The following is a 22,229-nucleotide window of genomic DNA, read 5'->3' on the forward strand; positions in this document are numbered from 1 at the left end:
TTTTTGTTCAGTATATTTGTTAGCATGGCCTGCTAAATGTTTGTAGCCCACCGCTAATGATAATGCTATGGCTACACAGTTAAAAGTAGTAGTAACCAAAAAAGTGTTAAACAAATCAAAATATATTTTATATTTATGCTGCCTTGACAGCTTTGCACACTCTTGGCATTCTCTCAACCAGCTTCACCTGGAATGCTTTTCCAACAGTCTTGAAGGAGTTCCCACATGTGCTGAGCACTCATTGGCTGCTTTTCCTGCGGTCCAACTCATCCCAGAGCATCTAAATTCAGTTGAAGTTGGGTGATTGTGGAAGCCAGGTCAGCTGATGCAGCACTCTCTTTCTTGGTCAAATAGCCCTTACATAGCCTGGAGGTGTGTTGGGTCATTGTCCTGTTGAAAAACAATTGAGTCCCACTAAGCGTAAACCAGATGGGATGGTGTAGCCATGCTGTTTAAGTGTTCCTTGAATTTTAAATAAATCATTGACAGTGTCACCAGCAAAGCACCATCACACCTCATCCATGCTTCACGGTGAGAACTACATATGCGGAGATAATCTGCACAAATGTTGATGGGACGTCGCATCAGAACCAACCTACACATCCACGAGGACTTGCTAACACCCAGAGGTGCTCACAAAGTCATACTCCCGAAGGAAAAACAGAAAGACAAACAAAAACAGCGACACGACAAAAGTCCAAGACACTTACCTAAACTGAAACCTGGAGATCATGTACGACTCCGAGACATCACTACAGGAACCTGGATGCAGCGAGGGTGTGTGCAGAGAGAAGTTGCACCGGAGCGTGGATCACAACTGAGACGAAACAGAGTGGATCTAAGGCTTCAGCCATTCCGTCAAGGGACTGAGGATCATCAGGAGGATACTGCTGAAGCTTCAAATGCCTTTAAGCAATTGAAAATTCAGTCAGAACACCCTGACTAACAACGAACGCTGTCCAACTATTTAAAGGAAGCACTTCAGCAGGACGACCAAAAAGGACTGTCAGAGCCCCTGACAGGCTTATTGAGAATTGCATAAAAAAATTACAAAAGGGGCACCTGGACTGAATGTTTGTATGTGAAAAGAAATAGAGCCACAATAGAGCATTGATGGACAGACTGTATTTAGTTGGGGGAAAAAATAATACATCAGAATATGTTTACTGCCTCTTAAGTGATGAGAGCAATGTAAAAATGAGGGGAAAAAATGTGTGTTACTGAAAATTGCGTGGTATGCAGGTTGAGTAAACAAATGTGATGTGACGTGTAGTTTTATTTTAAAGGAAGGAAGATGTGTTGTGTTAATAACATTTTGACTATGTTACCCAGCAGGCTATGCGGGGGGGCAGGTGGTTGAAGAATGCCTCGCATGGCTAAACAAGGAATTTTCGAGCTGAAGTATATGTTCATTAAAAAAGTAGTTAAACCTACGCCCTGGTTTGTCATTATATAAGTAACAAACATAACAGTCAGGTCTAGGGCTTCTGATGTGTGGCTTCTTATGACTCAGTTCTGATGCTGCTTTGAACACAACTCGCGGCATTAGCAACGTCGTCATTGTCCTCCACGATGAAATCTGAGAGGGGTCTGTATCTGTTCCGAGCGTACGTACTATCACGCGATATCTGACCCCACTGGCCTGATTTTGACGACTTTGGTGAATGAGGTGGCACACCATAGAGATCCGGCATTTACAAAATTGGCCAGATGGTGGCGCTATAACAAGCAATTTGAAACTATGAAAGGTCCCAGCCTTTGAATCTAAAGTCATGAAATTCGGTACATAGGTCCCTCACATAGAACAAATGTTCTGCTATTTGGGATTTTGTGAATAACTCTTAAACGCTACTACTCCGGCACCGAATGACCAATCTGCACGAAACTTGATATGTGGCATCTAGTAACTAAGGTCTCTCAAATTTTTAGACACTTGGGTGTGGTCTGGCACAAATATAAGCTTATAAATCAGTTAAGGATATTTGTATTGTAACAAAGTTTGGTACACGTTGAAAACACTGTCAATACTCCACATATGCAAGAAAAATCATATTGACCACAAGGTGGTGCTAAAACAGGCACATTGTTTATATCTGTTTGACTCGGAGTGATACAATTTGGAAGACATTCTCAGGTATATCAATCTAGCTAACCCATGCAATATCTGATACCACTGGCCCAATTTTGATGCGCCATTTACTAAATTAAACATTGTCCCAAGGGGCCTATAGTAATCAACTTTACGTACGTTAGTCACACGGAAGAGGTGACTCTTTCGGTCAAAAACAAAACTTGGCTCATTTTTGAGTTGCTTGTCAATTTTTATTTAGTTTTTTTGGAAGTACATACCGGGCATAGCGGCAGTATGTGACTAGTTGCAGGCATATTTGGTGAGTAACAAACTTATTTTGACAGAGCTGGTGAATAGTAACTTAAATGGTAGCTTTCATAATATAATAAAAATAATTATACTACCGTTCAAAAGTTTGGGGTCTCTTAGAAATTCAAATTTTTTTTGTCCATTAAAATAACATCAAATTGATCAGAAATACAGTGTAAACATTGTTAATGTTGAAAATGACTACAATAGCTGGAAACGGCAATGTTTCTTTATGGAATATCTACATAGGCGTACAGAGGCACATTATCAGCAACCATCACTCCTGTGTTCCAATGGCACATTGTGTTAGCTAATCCAAGTTTATTATTTTAAAAGGCTAATTGATCATTAGAAAACTATTTTTTTGAAATTATGTTAGCACAGGTGAAAACTGTCGTTCTGATTAAAGAAGCAATAAAACTGGCCTTAGACTAGTTGAGTATCTGGAGCATCAGCATTTTTGGGTTTGATTACAGGCTCAAAATGGCCAGAAACAAAGACTTTCTTCTGAAACTAGTCAGTCTATTCTTGTTCTGAGAAATGAAGGCTATTCAATGTGAGAAATTGGCAAGAAACTGAAGAGCTCGTACAATGCTGTGTACTACTCCCTTCACAGAACAGCGCAAACTGGCTCTAACCAGAATAGAAAGAGTGGGAGTGCACAACTGAGCAAGAGGACAAGTACATTAGTGTCTAGTTTGAGAAACAGACGCCTCACAAGGCCTCAACTGGCAGCTTCATTAAATAGTACCAGCAAAACACCAGTCTCAACGTCAACAGCAAAGAAGCGACTCCAGGATGCTGGCCTTCTAGGCAGAGTTCCTCTATCCAGTGTCTGTGTTCTTTTGCCCATCTTAATCTTTTTTTTATATAGGCCAGTCTAAGATATGGCTTTTTCTTTGCAACTCTGCCTAGAAGGCCATCATCCCGGAGTCACCTCTTCACTGTTGACGTTGAGACTGGTGTCAACTCCCCAAATGCAGGTGTGCCAAGCTTGTAGCTTCATACCCAAGAAGACTCTAGGTTGTAATCACTGCTAATTGTGTTTCAACAGTAAGTACTGAGTAAAGGGTCTGAATACTTACGTAAATGTGATTTTTCTGTTCTTTATTTTTAATACACTTGCAAACATTTCTAAAAACCTGTTTTTGCTTTGTCATTGTGTTATTGTGTGTAGATTAATGAGGGGGAAAATAAAGCTGTAACAAAATGTGGAAAAAGTCAAGGGGTCTGAATACTTTCCAAATGCACTGCAAGCTGTATCCAACGTCATTTTAGAGAATTTGGTAGTACATCCAACCAGTCTCGCAACCGCAGACCATGTGTAACCACGCCAGCCCAGGACCTCCACCTCCTCCTTATTGGCTGGGCCTGGCTGCCAAGTGGGTGGGCCTATGCCCTCCAAGGCCCACCCAAGGCTGCACCCCTGCCCAGTCATGTGAAATCCATACATTAGGGCCTAATGGATTTATTTAAATTGACTGATATCCTTATATGAACTGTAACTTAGTAAAATCTTTGAAATGGTTGCATGTTGTGTTTATTATTTTGTTCAGTAACATCAAAAACTTTAATGTAGCCAAGGAGTGTTGAATATAAAATTACATTTCAAGTTAGGTCCCTATTCAGTTTGAAATGTCAAGCAGGCAAAATGTTTTACTAAACTAAACAAACTTCACCGAAATGTTGGTATCCATCAGTGGAGACTGCTGAGGGGAAGAATGCTCATAATAATGGCCAGAATGGAATGGTATCAAAAAACAAGAAGGGGGGGGTTCATGTGTTGGATATCATTCCATTCACTCCATTCCTGCCATTATACTCCATTTCAGCCATTTATTATGAGCCATCCTCCTCTCAGCAGCCTCCACTGGTATCCACTTTAATGTATTAATCACTTCAACTAGGCTGGATGTGTTTATTCATAAAGTATTATCACAAGTTATACCAATAATTCCAGTAAATGCATTATAATTGTGTAATATAGCTTTATAATTTCATCTTTGGTCTCTGTCTAGACATGGCTTCCTGCAGCAGTCTGCTGTCTGAAGAGCAGTTCCAGTGCTCTATCTATCTGGATGTGTTCACTGAGCCAGTCGCCACAACTTCTGCAAGACCTGCATCAGAAAGTACTGGGATAGCAATTACATGTGCCAGTGTCCACTGTGTAAAATTACTTTTGATAGGAGTGTTGTGTTGATAGTTTTATTTCAGGGAAAGCTACCAGCAGCCCAGGCCAGCACCCTATTAAGTCTGGAGAAGTGGCCTGTGATGTTTGCACTGGGACAAAGCGCAAGGCACTTCTTTCTTTCCTGGTGTGTCTAACCTCTTTCTGTGCGACTCAACTGCAGCCTCAGCCCTGAAGAGACACATGCTGATCGACCCCATGGAGAGCCTGGACGACAGGATGTGTAAGAAGCATGACAGACTCCTGGAGATGTTCTGTAGGCATATGTGAGTCAGTTCTGCACTGAGACGCACTACAAGGCTCAACACACCTTCCCTCTAGGAAAAGTATGGAGAAAGGAGGGCTCAGCTTGAAGCACAGGTGCAGAAGATGACCCAGGAGCGACAGCTGAAGGTTGAGGAGCTCAAACACTCTGTAGAGCTCAGCAACAGAGACACAGAACTATAATGGCGCCGGAGAGGATGGCTGCCATTTTATTGGCTCTTAACCAACCGTGCTATGTTTTTTTTTTTTTTATTCGCATTGTTTGTAACTTATTTTGTATATAATGTTGCTGCTACCGAAAAGAGCTTCTGGACATCAGAACAGCGATTACTCACCTTGAATTGGACAAATAATTTTTCTTTAACGAGTCGGACGAGAGGGATTTATTCCAGACACCTGAACAGGCCCTCATCCCCGTCATTCGCAGGAGAAAGAGACAGCGATTTAGAGGAAGGATATCGGGGTGCCTTGTGAGGATCAGGCGACGAGTGGCTAATCTGCCTTTGCCATCCATACTATTAGCCAACGTACAATCGCTGGAAAATAAATTGGACGAACTACAAGCAGGTATATCCTACCAACGGGACATTAAAAATGTAATATCTTATATTTCATAGTCGTGGCTGAACGACGACATGAATAACATACAGCTGGCGGGTTACACTCTCTATCGGAAGGACAGAACAGCATTCTCTGGTAATAACAAGGGGTGGCGGCTATGTATATTTGTAAACAACAGCTGGTGCACGATATCTAAGCAAGTCTCGAGGTTTTGCTCGCCTGAGGTAGAGTCTCACGAAAAGCTGTAGACCACACTATCTACCTAGAGTTTTCATCTGTATTTTTCATAGCTGTCTACAAACCACCACAGACCAATGCTGGCACTAAGACCGCACTCAATGAGCTGTATACCGCCATAAGAAAACAGGAAAACGCTCATCCAGAGGAGGAGCTCCTAGTGGCCGGGGACTTTAATGCAGGAAACTTAAATCCATTTGACCTCATTTCTATCAGCATGTTAAATGTGCAACCAAAGGGAAGAACTCTAGGCCACCTTTACTCCACACGCAGATATGCTTACAAAGCTCTTCTCTGCCCTCCATTTGGCAAATCTGACCATAATTCTATCCTCCTGATTCCTGCTTACAAACAAAAATTAAAGCAGGAAGCACCAGTGACTCGGTCAATGAAAAAGTGGTCAGATGAAGTAAATTCTAAACTACAGGACTATTTTGCTAGCACAGACTGGAATATGTTCATAGGATTCTTCCGATGGCATTGAGGAGTACACCACATCAGTCACTGGCTTCATCAATAAGTGCATCGATGTCGTCGTCCCCACAGTGACTGTACATACATACCCCAACCAGAAGCCATGGATTACAGGCAACATCCGCACTGAGCTAAAGGGTAGATATGCCACTTTCAAGGCGGGGGACTCTAACCCGGAAGCTTATAAGAAATCCCGCAATGCCCTCCGACAAACCATCAAACAAGCAAAGCGTCAATACAGGCATAAGATCAAACCGTACCACACCGGCTCCGGCTCTCGTTGGATGTGGTAGGGCTTGCAAACTATTACAGACTACAAAGGGAAGCACAGCCGAGAGCTGCCCAGTGACACTAAATAACTTCTATGCTCACTTTGAGGCAAGTAACACTGAAACATGCATGAGAGCATCAGCTGTTCCAGACAACTGTGTGATCACGCTCACCGCAGCCGATGTGAGCAAGACCTTTAAACAGGTCCACATTCACAAGGCCGCAGAGCCAGACGGATTACCAGGTCGGACACTCTGCGCACGTGCTGACCAACTGGCAAGTGTCTTCACTGATGTTTTCAACCTTTGCCTGTTTGAGTCTGAAATACCAACATGTTTCAAGCAGACTACCAAAGTCCCTGTGCCCAAGAACATTAAGGTAACCTTCCTAAATGACTACCGACCCCGTAGCACTCACATCTGTAGCCATGAAGTGCTTTGAAAGGCTGGTCATGGCTGACATCAACACCATTATCCCAATAACCCTAGACCCACTCCAATTTGCATACCACCCCAACAGATCCACTGATGATGCAATCTCTATTGCACTCCACACTGCCCATTCACACCTGGACAAAAGGAACACCTATGTGAGAATGCTATTGGATTGACTACAGCTTAGCGTTCAACACCATAGTGCCCTCAAAGCTCATCACTAAGCTAAGGACCCTGGGACTAAACACCTCCCTCTGCAACTGGATCCTGGACTTCTTGACAGGCCCGCCCACCTGTTCACTCATGACTGCATGGCCAAGCACGACTCCAACATCATTGTTTGCTGATGACACAACAGTGGTAGGCCTGATCAATGACAAGACGGCCTATAGGGAGGAGGTCAGAGACCTGACCATGTGGTGCAAGGACAACAACCATTCCCTCAACGTGATCAAGACAAAGGAGATGATTGTGGACTACAGGAAAAGGAGGACCGAGCACGCCCCCATTCTTTAAAAAAAAAAACATTTATAATATGTTTATTATTTTACAATAAAAAAATCAAATAAAAAAGACAGCAATACTAACAATGACATTCATTGTACTGTTGAATGGGATGGCCAATTTAGAGGACAAAACAAAACTTAACTCACCCATACACAAAATAAAACAAAATCCTATTAGGTGGTACATGTATAGGAAGACAGCATATAGTCATTACAAGCAGTGTAGTTAAGCCAAAAATAAATATTGAGTGGAGTACAGCACAGAGTAGCAGCAGATCGTCAACCCAGTTATGAAGCGGGACTAGACCATTTATCCAGTATCGGCTGCCATATTTTGTAAAACATTGGACTTCTATTGGAGGTATTGTATCGAATCTTTTCCATATGTATTACATTTCCTAAATCCCGTAACCACATTTCAAAGGTAGGTACAGTCTCCAGTTTCCAAAATCCGAAATGTGATACATAAAATTTGATTTAATTTGACATAGCAGATGGCGCGCAGGTCTTAACTGCTCTCGTGTGCTCCATTGAGAGAATCCAGGCTAACTACATGTTATAAATGAGAAGAAGAAAAGTGTAGAGAGGTAGACTAGAGTGTATCGAAGAGCTGAAGCTTGAAATCACTGAGCTATACAGAGGAGACGCACTGAGCTGGAACAGTTCACACTGGGGACCACCTCCTACAGAACTTGCCAAACTGTTTGAATGATGTCTGTGTATAACAGAACTCATATGGCAGGCGAAAACCTGAGAAAAATCCAACCAGGAAGTGGGAAATCTGAGGTTTGTAGTTTTTCAAAGCTTGGCCTACGAAATACACAGTGGGGTATGAATAAAGTTGCACTTCCTACGACTTCCACTAGATGTCAACCGTCTTTAGAAACTTGAATGAGGATTCTACTATAAAGGAGGGGCTCATGAGACCTCAGTGAGTGGTCTTGCAGAATGCCTTGGTCTCATGACGCGCGCTCCCGACAAAGTTACCTCTCGTTCCAGTGCTTTTCTTCAGACATAGGAATTCTTCGGTTGGAACAATATTGATGTTTTATGTTAAATTGATTGATTCAATACATTGTTTGACATGTTTCTAAAGGACTGTAATGGAACTTTTCAAGTTTTTGTCTGTACGAAATGCCTGCGCCTCATGAAGATGGATTACTGGGCTGAACACGCTAACAACAAGTGGCTATTTGTACATAAATTATGGACTTTATGGAACAAATCAGTCATTTATTGTCAAAACTGGGATTCCTGGGAGTGCTTTCTGATGAAGATCATCAAAGGTAAGTGAATATTTATGGTGTTATTTCTAACTTCTGTTGACTCCAAAATGGCAGATAGATCTCTGGCTGGATTGGGCTCTGAGCGCCGTTCTCAGATTATGCTTTTTCTGTAAAGTTTTTTTGAAATCTGATACAGAGGTTGCGTTAAGGAGAAGTCTATCTTTAATTCTGTGAATAACAGTTGTATCTTTTATCAATGTTTATTATGAGTATTTCTGCAAAATCGCCAGATTTTTGGAATCAAAACGTTACTGCACGTAAGGCGCCAATGTAAACTGAGAATCTTGGATATAAATATGCACATTATCGAACAAAACATACATTTATTGTGTAACATGATGTCCTATGAGTGTCATCTGATGTAGATCATCAAAGGTTAGTGATTCATTTGATCTATATTTCTGCTTTTTGTGACTCCTATCTTTGTCTGGAAAAATGGCTGTTTTTTTTTTTACTTGGCTATGACCTAACGTAATGATATGTTGTGCTGTCGCTGTAAAACATTTTTGAAATCGGAAAAAATGGGTAGATTAACAAGATGTTTATCTTTCATTTGCTGTCTTGGACTTGTTAATGTGTGAAAGTTACATATTTAAAAAAAATATTTTTGTATTTCGCACGCTGCCTTTTCAGCGGAATGTTGTCGAGGGGTCCCGCTAGCGGAACGCCTGCCCTAGAAAGGTTAAAAATCCTTATATAACCTGCCTCCTGCCCTTCCTCTACACTGATTGAACTGGATTTAACAAGTGACATCTATAAGGTATCATAGCTTTCACCTGGATTCACCTGGTCAGTCTATGTCATGGAAAGAACATTGTTCCTATTGTTTTGTACACTCATTGGATTTATCACAGAACCACCAAGAAATGAAGAGCGACACCAAGGCTGTCTTTGGGGGCATTTATGTAACTCTGCAATGATATTATGAAAAGACAGAACAGGAGCACATCAGTCTCCAATGCACAAGTTGTTCTTTCTCGCTCAGTGTTTTCAGGGACTGGGAAGAAAGGGGGCTACGAGTAGTACCATGGTGCTAGCAGGTGATGTAAGCACCCAGATTAAATAAAATACATTCAATGAGATAAAAACAGAAGATGGTATCTTCCATCTACTGTAGCTGCCTCCTAAACATCAATAGGCAGTACTAGTAGCGCAACAAATGAAAATATGAACTGAAAATTAAGTTTCTGGAGATCATAGCGATCTGATTCCACCTTCTGTCTGAACTGGGCTTGGGCCACTGACCATTAACCTGGATGTGTTCTGTTCTGCCTTGTGTACTGTTCCAGTAATTTAACGTTTAACGGAATAACCATTGTAACTACAATAGTCAAATTCGCAGCAGCATTCTTTTACAGACAGAGATGCAGATAGGAGTAAGAAATCTATCTCTGGAGCATTAGCCAACCTCAATGTGGTTTATTCTAGCCTTAACAATCTATTGAAAACAAACATTTTTGTTATTTTGATGTACAGTTGAAGTCAGAAGTTTACATACTTAGGTTGGAGTCATTAACTCGTTTTTCAACCACTCCACAAATGTCTTGTTAACAAACTATAGTTTTGACAAGTCGGTTAGGACATCTACTGTGTGCATGACACAAGTCATTTTTCCAAAAATTGTGTACAGATAGTGAATTATAAGTGAAACAATCTATCACAATTCCAGTGGGTCAGAAGTTTTACATACACCAAGTTGACTGTGCCTTTAAACAGCTTGGAAAATTCCAGAAAATTATGTAATGGCTTTAGAAGCTTCTGATACGCTAATTGACATCATTTGAGTCAATTGGAGGAGTACATGTGGATGTATTTCTAGGCCTACCTTCAAACTCAGTGCCTCTTTGCTTGACATCATGGGAAAATCAAATGAAATCAGCCAAGACCTCGGAAAAAAATTGTAGACCTCCACAAGTCTGGTTCATCCTTGGGAGCAATTTCTAAACGGCTGAAGGTACCACGTTCATCTGTACCAAAAAATATATGCAAGTATAAACACCATGGGACCACGTAGCCGTTATACCGCTCAGGAAGGAGACGCGTTCTGTCTTCTAGAGATGAACGTACTTTGGTGCGAAAAGTTCAAATCAATCCCAGATCAACAGAAAAGGACCTTGTGAAGATGCTGGAGGAAACAGGTACAAAATTATCTGTATCCACAGTAAAACGAGTCCTATATCGATATAACCTGAAAGGCCGCTCAGAAAGGAAGAAGCCACTGCTCCAAAACTGCCATAAAAAAGCCAGACTACAGTTTGCAGCTGCACATGGGGACAAAGATTTGTATTTTTTGGAGAAATGTCCTCTGGTCTGATGAAACAAAAATAGAATTGTTTGGCCATAATGACCATCGTTATGTTTGGAGGAAAAAGGGGGAGGCGTGCAAGCCCAAGAACACCATCCCAACCGTGAAGCACAGGGGTGGCAGCATCATGTTGTGGGGGTGCTTTGCTGCAGGAGGGACTGGTGCACTTCACAAAATAGATGGCTACATGAGGTAGGAAAATTGTGGATATATTGAAGCAACATCTCAAGACATCAGTCAGGAAGTTGAAGCTTGGTCTCAAATGGGTCTTCCAAATGGACAATGACCCCAAGCATACTTCCAAAGTTGTGTCAAAATGGCTTAAGGACAACACAGTCAAGGTATTGGAGTGGCCATCACAAAGCCCTGACCTTAATCCTATAGAACATTTATCGGCAGAACTGAAAAAGTGTGTGCGAGCATGGAGGCCTACACACCTGACTCAGTTACACCAACTCTATCAGGAGGAATGGACCAAAATTCACCCAATTTATTGTGGGACGCTTGTGGAAGGCTACCCGAAACGTTTGACTCAAGTTAAACAATTTAAAGGCAATGCTACCAAATACTAATTGAGAGTGTATGTACACTTCTGACCCACTGGGAATGTGATGAAAGAAATAAAAGTTGAAATAAGTCATTCTCTCTACTATTATTCTGACATTTCACATTCTTAAAATACAGTGGTGATCCTAACTGACCTAAAATGGGTAATTTTTACTAGGATTAAATGTCAGGAATTGTGAAACTAAGTGTAAATGTATTTGGCTAAGGTGTATGTAAACTTCCGACTTCAACTGTATATATTCCTATTGCTATGAAGCTGTTGCACCTGCAGCGTGTATTTACCTTTAAGATGCGTGTGATCTTGTTTTATTGCGCTCATACGTTTCTCTTGATGTCAGCTAGTTGGGTATTCTCAATATTATCTCACTATAAGGATGTTGTGATATGTAAGTTTGGAGTTGGGCAATTCTATTGCATTACTAGTTGTTGATAAAATAGGTATTTCTGTCGGCCGAACTGACGGAGGCAAGAAGGCGGATGCACGGGTCTATTGAAAACAGCTTACGCCACGGAGGAGACAAGAACAGAGAGGAGGGTGCATAGGCTACACAAAATACTTTCCCTTTAAACAGGGGACACGGCGGCGGGGGATAGATAGAGAGGGGAGAGGGAAGATATTTAAAAAAATAAATAAAAGGAAGAAAGACAGCGAGGGTGGGAGGGAGAGAGAAATAGAAAAAAAGAAAGATGTCATCCTCTCGTTTGAAAAGCCGAGGCGAAGGTTGGATTGCGGCCGATCAGGGACTCTCTAGCTAGGGACACGATTTTACGCAACACCGAGGCTTTGGAATCCACCACCGCTTTGGCCTCTCGGAGCTATCGAAATAAATAAATGACTCTTCCTCCACGCATTCACAAACAACTGCGGACTTATTATTACTTTTGATATATTTTTCCTTATTTTCAATAACCTAATTTATGCATCGATTTGAGAATATAATTTTTCCTTGGGCTATAATATAAATATACAATGTAAATTGCATTGTAAATGCATCATTAAAAGCATGCATCAACCATTTTGTCGCATTTTAGTCATGTTGCATCCTTTCGTCCCCACACCATATAACAACATTTTAGTTCAACATCATTACTGTCATATAATATTGGCATATAACTGACAGCCTTTCAAAATTGATCATTCATCTTCAATAATAATTGATTTTATTGAATGCACCGCGATTTAAACTTCCACACAGAAATATTCACCTTGTTGATATTTAAAACTGCAGAGAGGAACTAGGTAGGCTATTACAGCAGGTGGAGTGATTCATCAGTTGGCCCCAGCCTATGGTTGGTTGGCCCCGAGTCTCAGCGGGATATATATTTCTAGTTTTGACACCTGGAATAAAAGTATCTGACATCATCTTGCTTCAAAATGGATTCTTCTTGGAGTAATTTTCTCTTTCAGGTAAGTTTTTTTTTTTTTGTGTGTGTGTGTGTGTGTCAGAGAAATAGATACACATTCTGTTTAGTGTCTCTCTCATCAGAGTGCTATGGCTGCAGAAGTGAATGCACTTGGGATCCTGGGATCATACACATGCTTATTATGTTTGTGATGTCATATAAGTTTTAAACTGACAGCTTGTCAACTGTGCCCCTTACAGATTTGTTGTACTGCTTATGAGAGAGCTTGTGTGTGTGTGTGTGTGTGGTGACTGTGGTCAAAGGTGGCATGATCCCCCATTGATGTGTATTTCAGGTAGCCTAGAGAGCTTGTGTGGTGACTGTGGTCAAAGGTGGCATGATCCCCCATTGATGTATTTCAGGTAGCCTAGTGGTTAGTAACATTGGGCCAGTAACCGAAAGGTTGCTGGATCAAATCCCAGAGCTGACAAGGTAAAAATCTGTTGTTCTGCCCCTGAGCCCCTGAGCAAGGCAGTTAACCCACTGTTCCCTGGGCGTGGAAGATGTAAATGTTGATTCAGAGGGGTTAAATTCAGAAGACACATTTCATTTGAATGCATTTAGTTGTACAACTGACTTTCAAGTTCTCAGCAGCTAATTATTGCTCTCATTTCTCCAGACTCCTCTCTCACAGACCCAGTCTGAGACAGCCCTCCAATCAGAGCTGCTTCCGGACATGACTGGCTCTGCCCAGAGCCCCCCTACAGAGCATATAGCCCCTCCCCCATCCACAGTGGACACAGCCGCCCTGAATGAAGAGCCATTACCTGGTGAGAATGCAGGTCTTGTGTCCCAAAAGGCACAATCCTTATATAGTACACTACTAAAATGGTGCACTGTGTTTGGAATAGGGTAGGGTGGGGTGGGGGGGGGATCAGGTACAATTTACTCAATTGATCAATTCTACACAGTCTATAATAATATTAGAATAATAATATATGCCATTTATGAGACACTTTTAACCAAAGCGACATACATACATTTTGTGTCTGCGTGGTCCCAGCGGAAATCGAATCCTGGCGTTGCTAGCTACATGCTCCACTGACTGAGCCACAGAGGACCACTATGTTTATTCAATATTATTCCAATTCAATAAACACATGGAATCCCCAATAAACAACTAGATAGGAGGTGGGTGGAGGGCCAGAGAGAGGTTTTCTTGTTGTCAAGAGTCACAGCTGCTGCAGACTCAGCGGATGCACCTTGATGTCCTCTTTTTACATATCAAAGCTGAAAACACACACAATCCGATATCTCTTCAGCCCCACCCTGAACCATAGGATTTCTTACCTCAGGAAACAATGTCCTTTTCACACTCCCTGTGTCTGTTGCTTATGTTTGTGACAGACAGAGAGGGGTGGAGAGAGAGAGAGAAGGACTAAAGAGAGAAGTTGTGAGAGAGATAAAAAGATAAAGAAATGTAATTTTAAAAATGAGTCTGTGATGGTCTGTGATGGTGAGAGCAGTACAAGAATGCTAGATTCTAGTTTCTGCCCAGCACGCACATAATGTTCTGAGAACCATATATTTTTTGTCCTGTGGTTATTTTGCATGTAACCATCCCACAGCTTTCTGGGAATGGTGCAGGATAGTTGCTTGGCTTTGGAACATTCTTAGCACATTTTAAGGAACTTGACCATTTTCTTGGTATTTCATTACTTTAACCAGGGGCACGACTTTGGTTTTAGAAGTGGGGGGGCAAAACCCGGCGGAGGGTCTGGGGGTCCTCCCCCATATTTTTCGGGGGCATCTAAAGCTAATTTCCTGAATTTCTACACAATCCAATATGACCCATTCATTATTGGTTTTGGGTGTGTTATGCCAAGCCCAGAGTGGCAACCCACTGGACGGTCGACCCCTAGGGCCAGGACTGAGTGATACATAACTTGACATTTCTGCCATCCATTGTGACATTGTGGATAACCAACCTTCCAATGAATAGCAATGACGTGCAGGTGTTTGTACACATGCATATGAACACACACTCATTCAAATGCACACATGGACACACACATATAAATAGATAATTAAATAAATAGTGCCATACATGCACTCAAACATATTCAGTTGGCTTTGCTGTTATGATTTTTGTTGTCCTTGATTTCTTTTGTTTTTTACATTGTTATTTTCTGTTTTCCTTTGTCTTTGTCTTATGTTCATTTTGTTCGTTGCAGGTGCATGGGGGGGGGGGGGGGGGGGTCTTGGGGGTGGGGAGTGTTTATTATTATTATTATTATTATTATACTTTTTTCTCTGGGGACTGTTGGGGGGGGGGGGTCTCAAATGGTTGAGGGGCAGCTCTTGGGGAACTGAGGGGGGAGGGGGATCTTGGAGGGCTGGTGGACTGGAAATTGGGAGCTTTGGCCGGTTACTGATGGGTCACTGGTTGGGATTCCCGTTTTTGACCTTGTGGGAGATCTGTCGACGTGCCCTTGAGCAGGACGTTGACCCTGGTTGCTTCTGTGTGTCGCTCTGGATGGGAGTCTGTTAGATGACTAATGTGATGTAGTTGTTGAGCAGCTTCACTGCATGTTTTAAATATTCAACAAAGAAACATTTTAATAACTTTATTAATGGCAATGTATTTCTTAGATGCTTAGTTACACAGTTTCATTTGATAACAGTCTCCAGTATCAACATTTCCAAGCAAACAAAAACAGAGAGAAGGGAGAATCTGTAGACATGCTGAGATAAAATACATACTCTGCCGGAATTCAGCCAGCCTTCACAAGACCATAACATATGCAGATATGTCCCCTTTTGTGTTTTACACATCCTGCTGAGGAAGGACATTTCTGAGTGCATGTTATTCAGTTAGACTGGCATCTAGTATGTTCTATGGATGGTCTTAAACTGCAATAATTTATGTCTAAGATGATATGAACATGACCGTGCATTCAAACACATCTGTATCCATTCATCATCATCAATATCTTCTACCAGGTCTTTCTCACATTTTTGTTTTACATGCTTTGTGTCATCAGGAAAAGCCTCAATCAACCCTTGTTACAGTTTGGAAATCAACTTTGGAGGTTTGTCAGACTGCCTTAAAACAGTTTCGATCTTTGAAGCTTCTGGCTTGTCTAGGGTTTGCTGCACATAGAGAATCAAGTGTTGTATCTGTTAAAATTCACCTCAGCTCCGTCACGCACGGGTCTTCCCAGCTTGCCTGACCCCACTGAGACCTGTCACCATCTGATCCTCCTAAGATGAGGCATGACATTGAATTACCTTGGTGTACATTTATACTTTGATTCTATTCTTGGATAATATAATGGTTCAATAATTGAAATGACCATTATTCCCAGATCCCAGACAGTAACCTTAATCTTAAAATGCTGCCCTGTAGCTCCTGTAGGTCTACCCATCAACTCAAGATGGAACTTTGTACCATTCACTGATGTTGTTAATATACTGCAAAATTCACCTGAGCTCTGTAGACTGGTCTTTCCTGGCGGTCTGACCCTACTGGGACAGCTATCACCATCTGATCCTGCTAAGACATGATGATCATAGTGTTCTGTACTGACGGTGCACCATGACAGTGAAGCCTGTAGAGCTGTTTATTACGGTGTCAGTTTTAAAAGTAGGGAATTAGCTAGGGAAACTGACAAATCAATAACATTACATTGCTATACCGACTCTAATAAAACTCACATTCTACAAAAAAAAATCTGCATTATCAGTCTTCAATCATTTGGCCGCTGGTTTCATAGTTTGATTCAGGTCTAATGTGAATGAGGCAAAAATAATACCTATTTTTGGCAAGCTAGCTCTCTGATGGTACATCAACTGGCGAAAGCTAGCTACGTTCATTTACTTCTGTTGAAATGGGACAAAAAGGCTACAAAACATTTCAAATCAAATGTTATTTGTCACATGCGCTGAATGTAGACCATACAGTGAAATGCTTATTTACTAGCCCTTAACCAACAATGCAGTTTTAAGTAAAATACCTAAAAAAAAGAGAAATAAAAGTAACAAATAATTAAAGAGCAGCAGTAAAATAGTTCCCTTTCAGGAGTTACCTTCTCTCACACTTCTGTTTTCCCTCTTTCCCTTTCACCTCTCTCTTCCCTCTCTCCTTTAGAGAAGGCCGTCTCCAAGCCTGGCCGGCCGACACACATCTGCAACACATGTAACAAGCAGTTTAAAAACAACTACAACCTCCGGCGCCATCAGTCGGTGCACACTGGCATCAAAATGAAGGACAGAGCAGCCAGAGAGAGGGAGGATGAGAGCAAGGGAGGAGGAGGACGGCAAACAATCCCTCTCTCCCTCCTCCACCTTTCTCTGCCCTCTCATCCTCCTCCCGCAGAATCCCTCCCCCAACCCTCCCCACTTGGAAACCAGGAGGGCCAACCTGTTGCGGTGTCCATTGCCCCAGCTACCGTCACCATGGCTGCGCCCCAGGTGCTCCAAGCTGCAGTTGTGGTTGCCGGGACAATGGTACAGGTTGGTTGGTGCCTGTTTTGTCATAATTATTGAAGAATAATTTGTTGCTCCCTTTGCCTTTCTCTCTTTCCTCGTCTACTTTATTGTGCAGTGTAACAGAGTAGCTACACTGACCCCACAGCCAGCACTAGCCAACTGTCCCTTCTCATCAAACCTAGAACCAGAACCTGGGGCCTCAACCCAACCCTAGCCCCAACCAGGTGAGGAAGAACCATGCGTGTGAGGCCTGTGGGAAGGCCTTCCGAGACGTGTACCACCTGAACCGCCACCGGCTTTCCCACTCGGACGAAAAGCCCTACCACTGCCCCATCTGCCAGCAGCGCTTCAAGAGGAAAGACCGCATGAGCTACCATGTACGCTCACACCAAGGAGGAGTGGAGAAACCTTATGTCTGCCCCCACTGCGCCAAGGGATTCTCACGGTGAGAAGGGGTATGACTGGGTGGGGGTTCAATTGTGAGACAAGTATACACACATGCACATACAGTTCCAGACACAAGTTTGGACACTCATTCCAGGGTTTTTCTTTATTTTTACTATTTTCTACATTGTATAATAATAGTGAAGACATCAAAACTATGAAGTAACACATATGGAATCATGTAGTAAGCAAAAAAGTGTTAAACAAATCAAAATATATTTGAGATTCTTCACAGTAGCACCCCTTGCATTGTTGACAGCTGTGCACACTTGGCATTCTCTCAACCAGCTTCCTGCACATTGGCTAACCGGGCTATCTGCATTGTGTCCCACCACCCGCCAACCCCTCTTTTTACGCTTCTGCTACTCTCTGTTCATCATAGATGCATAGTCACTTTAACGATACCTACATGTACATACTATCTCAATAAGCCTGACTAACAGGTATATAGCCTTGCTACTCTTTTTTCAAATGACTTTTTACTGTTTTATTTCTTTACTTACCTACCTACACACACACACACACACCTTTTTTGTCTCACCATTGGTTAGAGCATGTAAGTAAGCATTTCACTGTAAGGTCTACTACACCTGTTGTATTCGGCGCACGTGACAAATAAACTTTGATTTGATTCATGAGTTAGTCACCTGGAATGCATCTCAATTAACAAGTGTGCCTTGTTAAAAGTTAATTTGTGGAATTTCTTTCCTCAATGTGTTTGAGCCAGTCAATTATTTTGTTACAAGGTAGGGGTGTATAACAGAAGATGGCCCTATTTGGTAAAAGACAAAGTCCATATTATGGCAAGAAATGACATTCCATCATTACTTTAAGACATGAAGGTCAGTCAAACTGGAAAATTTAAAGAACTTTGAAAGTTTCTTCAAGGTCAGTCGCAAAAACCATCAAGTGCTGTTATGAAACTGGCTCTCATGAAGACCACCGCCACAGGAAAGGAAGAACCAGAGTTACCTCTGCTGCAGAGGATAAGTAAATTAAATTTACCATCCTCAGAAATTGCAGCCCAAATAAATGCTTCACAGAGTTCAAGTAACAGACACATCTCAACATCAACTGTTCAGAGGAGACTGCATGAATCAGGCTTTCGTGGTCAAATTGCTGCAAAGAAACCACTACTAAAGGACACCAATAAGAATACGAGACTTGCTTGGGCCAAGAAACATGAGCAATTGACATTAGACCAGTGGAAATCTGTCCTTTTGATCTGATGAGTCCACATTTGAGATTTTTGGTTCCAACCACCGTGCCTTTGTGAGACGCAGAGTAGGTGAACGGATGATCTCCGCAATGTGTGGTTCCCACCGTGAAGCATGGAGGAGGTGTGATGGTGTGGGGATGCTTTGCTGGTGACACTGTGATTTATTTGAATTCAAGGCAGACTTGACAAGCATGGCTACCACAGCATTCTGCAGCGATACGCCATCCCATCTGGTTTGTGCTTAGTGGCACTATCATTTGTTTTTCAACAGGACAATGACCCAACACACCTCCAGGCTGTGTAAGGGTCATTTGACCAAGAAGGAGAGTGATGCAGTGCTGCATCAGATGACCTGGCCTCTACAATCACACGACCTCAATGGTTTGGGATGACTTGGACCGCAGAGTCAAGGAAAAGCAGCCAACAAATGCTCAGCATATGTGGGAACTTCTTCAAGACTGTTGGAAAGGCATTCCAGGTGAAGCTGGTTGAGAGAATGCCAAGAGTGTACAAAGCTGTCATCAAGGCAAAGGGTGGCTACTTTGAAGAATCTAAAATATACATAGATTTGTTGAACACTTTTTTCGGTTACTACATGATTCCATATGTGTTCATAGTTTGTCTTCACTATTATTCTACTATGTAGAAAACAGTAAAAAAATAAATTAAAAAAAACTTCAATTAGTAGGTGTGTCCAAACTTTTGACTGGTACTGTATATGTACATGCACATTTTTGTGAAACTAGTCTGGAGTTCTAATAGAATTCAGTTCTAATTGACGTCTGTAGTGCATGGGTAGCACTATCGACGAGAAATTACCGATAAGACACAGATAAGACACACGTGGGGTCTTAATCCCTTCTCCTGTCTGTTCCAGACCCGACCACCTCAACAGTCACGTCAGACAGGTGCACTCCACTGAGAGACCCTTCAAGTGCCCGGTAATCCTCTTTTTTCTAACTCACTTTAACTCTATCACTCTCTCTTTTTCTACTCTCTGCATGTATTTTTGACCCCCATGATGAATCTCTCTCAGTCCGTTTGTCTGTTAGTTAGTAAGTCAGTCACACGCGATATCTCAGATGGGTCTTGCCATAAAGATCAGTAATTTACAAAATTACACTGAATGGCCAGATGGTGGCACTATAACCAGCTAACTTTGAAAGGTCACGCCCCTCAACCCGTTTGACCTAAAGTCATGAAATTCGGTACATAGGTCCTTCCTCACAAGGATCACATTTTACTCAGGGACCCATAAGGTCCGCCATGGTGGATTTTACCCAATTTTATCGATTTTACACTATTTTGTGAAAAACTTAACTCCTCTGGCACCGAATGACCTATCAGTGCGAAACTGCATAATTTGTGGGGGACAACATTTTAACTCTTGCCTTGTTCTTTCTCCCTATTTTCAACCTTGTTTCCTGTTGTATGTCCCTTGGTTCTCTGTATACACTGTATGAATTGTTTTATAGGCAATGTAATGACATTGATCTGCCTAACTTCTAAAATATAATGGCAAAGCAACATTTCCAAATGCCCAAGATACACCAATGGTTTTGTGTGTGTGTGTGTGTGTGTGTGTGTGTGTGTGTGTGTGTGTGTGTGCGCGCGTGTACGCACGCACTACACAGACCTGCACGTCTGCCTTCGCCACGAGGGACCGTCTCCGTGCCCACCTGATTCGCCATGAGGAGAAGGTGCCGTGCCACATCTGTGGCAAGCTCCTCTCTGCCGCCTACATCACCGATCACATGAGGGTCCACAACCAATCACAGCACCATGCCTGCCACCTCTGCAACCGCAGTGAGTGGACTTCCATGTTATTTTAAATGTGTGAAAGGAGAGTAGAATACCTGTGTAATGGAGGTGGTTACACAGTTATCCCTCTCTCATTCCTCATGTCCTTACCTTTTGTTCGTCATCTTTTGTTCCTCAACTTTTCTTATTTCTCAATGCTCTCCCTCCCTCTCATCTCCCTTCCTCTCATCTCCCTCCAGGCTTCACCACCCTCACCTACCTGCGTGTCCACGCTCAGAAACACCACTGCCAGGAGTGGAAGGAGAGCGGCGGGACACGGGGCATGTTCGGCGGGGCCGGTGCCGGCGGGGTGCTGCTGTGCCAACTGTGTGGGGTGCAGTGCAAGACACCCACCCAGCTACAGGGCCACATGGGAACCCACGCCGTCACCCAGGTCCAGGGCGAGCCCAGCAGTAGCCTCGCGGGGACTGGTACCATGGCTGTGGCCGTGTCTCTGTCAGGCAGCTCAACTGTGGGCCTGCTGGTCACTGACTGCTCCAGCATCGCCCCCCATTCTCTCAGCTAGCAGCCAGGCCCATTGGAGGGAAGGGGGAGAGGGGATGGAGGTAGAGGGGTTTCGTGGAGACTGCAGTCAGGAGAGAGGAGTGGATGTGGCTCTGGAGTGAAGTTTCCCCTAAGTACAGATGTAGGATCAGCTTCCCCTCCCCCAATCCTAACCTTAACCATTAGTGGGAAAACTGAACCAGGATCAGCATATACCCTCCAGTGGATATCTATGTATGTTATGAAGGCCAAAGTATGCTGCAAACCAGGTCCCCTTTGTATTTGATCCTATTTAAAATGTTGCTGTTGTTTATGCAACAGTCACTTTCTCAACTGCCATTGGTGGACACGAGAGAGGGGAGGAAAGGAGAGACCATGGAATCCCTGTTTTTTTTCTTTCAATTAAATTCTACTGAACGAAATATAAAGTTTTCTGGTGCAAAATGCCACTTTTCCATTCACACAGAACACAAACTCCCATAACAATGTTTGGGATTTTACAAATACATCGCCATTTATTTTCCTTGGAAATATTGATTATACAATATATGATCACCCAGACGCAGTATGAGCTGTGGTCCTACATTGGCTTTTAGCTTTTTCAAATGAACTGTCTCCAAGAAAGGACTGTTGCCTTTTCATCAGAAATATGTCATCACCATGTAACTTTACCCTATGACTGATAGACAGGTGGCATCAAATGGGTATTTATTTGTATATTTGGCCACTGAATGCTCATCTTTCTTTGCTTTTATGATCTTGTTATTACTCTGGATGCTCTGATTTTTTTATTCTCTCAAAAATGCATTGGTCTGGAAAGTATTTGTACTTTTGTGACACGTTTTTGTGAGACTGTATTCTTGAGACTGTATTCTTGACTGTTCATCTGTTGGTGTAGAATCTCCTCTGTTAACGTCACTGTATTAAAGCCGTAGTATGTATAACCTATATGCAC

At 42.4% G+C, this 22,229-nt stretch overlaps 1 protein-coding gene across 1 annotated transcript; it reads left to right on the forward strand.

Annotated features, from left to right (window-relative positions):
• Positions 1-11,717: 11,717 nt before the first annotated feature.
• LOC110521874 (myc-associated zinc finger protein) lies at positions 11,718-22,222 on the forward strand. The gene is made up of 7 exons (XM_021599805.3): positions 11,718-12,880; positions 13,496-13,646; positions 16,967-17,331; positions 17,490-17,752; positions 19,848-19,911; positions 20,605-20,776; positions 20,971-22,222. The coding sequence occupies exons 1-7, from the start codon at positions 12,848-12,850 to the stop codon at positions 21,294-21,296; spliced, it is 1,374 nt and encodes a 457-aa protein (XP_021455480.2). The 5' UTR covers positions 11,718-12,847; the 3' UTR covers positions 21,297-22,222.
• The last annotated feature ends 7 nt before the right edge of the window (positions 22,223-22,229 follow it).

The sequence above is a fragment of the Oncorhynchus mykiss genome, chromosome 4 (assembly GCF_057628025.1).
Source record: "Oncorhynchus mykiss isolate SJ-2025 chromosome 4, ASM5762802v1, whole genome shotgun sequence".
NCBI lineage: Eukaryota > Metazoa > Chordata > Actinopteri > Salmoniformes > Salmonidae > Oncorhynchus > Oncorhynchus mykiss.

Excerpts from the sequence above, each read along its gene's own strand:
- LOC110521874 (XM_021599805.3), top strand. The coding sequence starts at position 12,848 with ATGGATTCTTCTTGGAGTAATTTTCTCTTTCAG. Across the intron at positions 12,881-13,495 it reads GGAGTAATTTTCTCTTTCAG|ACTCCTCTCTCACAGACCCA; the intron begins GTAAGTTTTTTT and ends TCATTTCTCCAG. Across the intron at positions 13,647-16,966 it reads GAATGAAGAGCCATTACCTG|AGAAGGCCGTCTCCAAGCCT; the intron begins GTGAGAATGCAG and ends TCTCTCCTTTAG.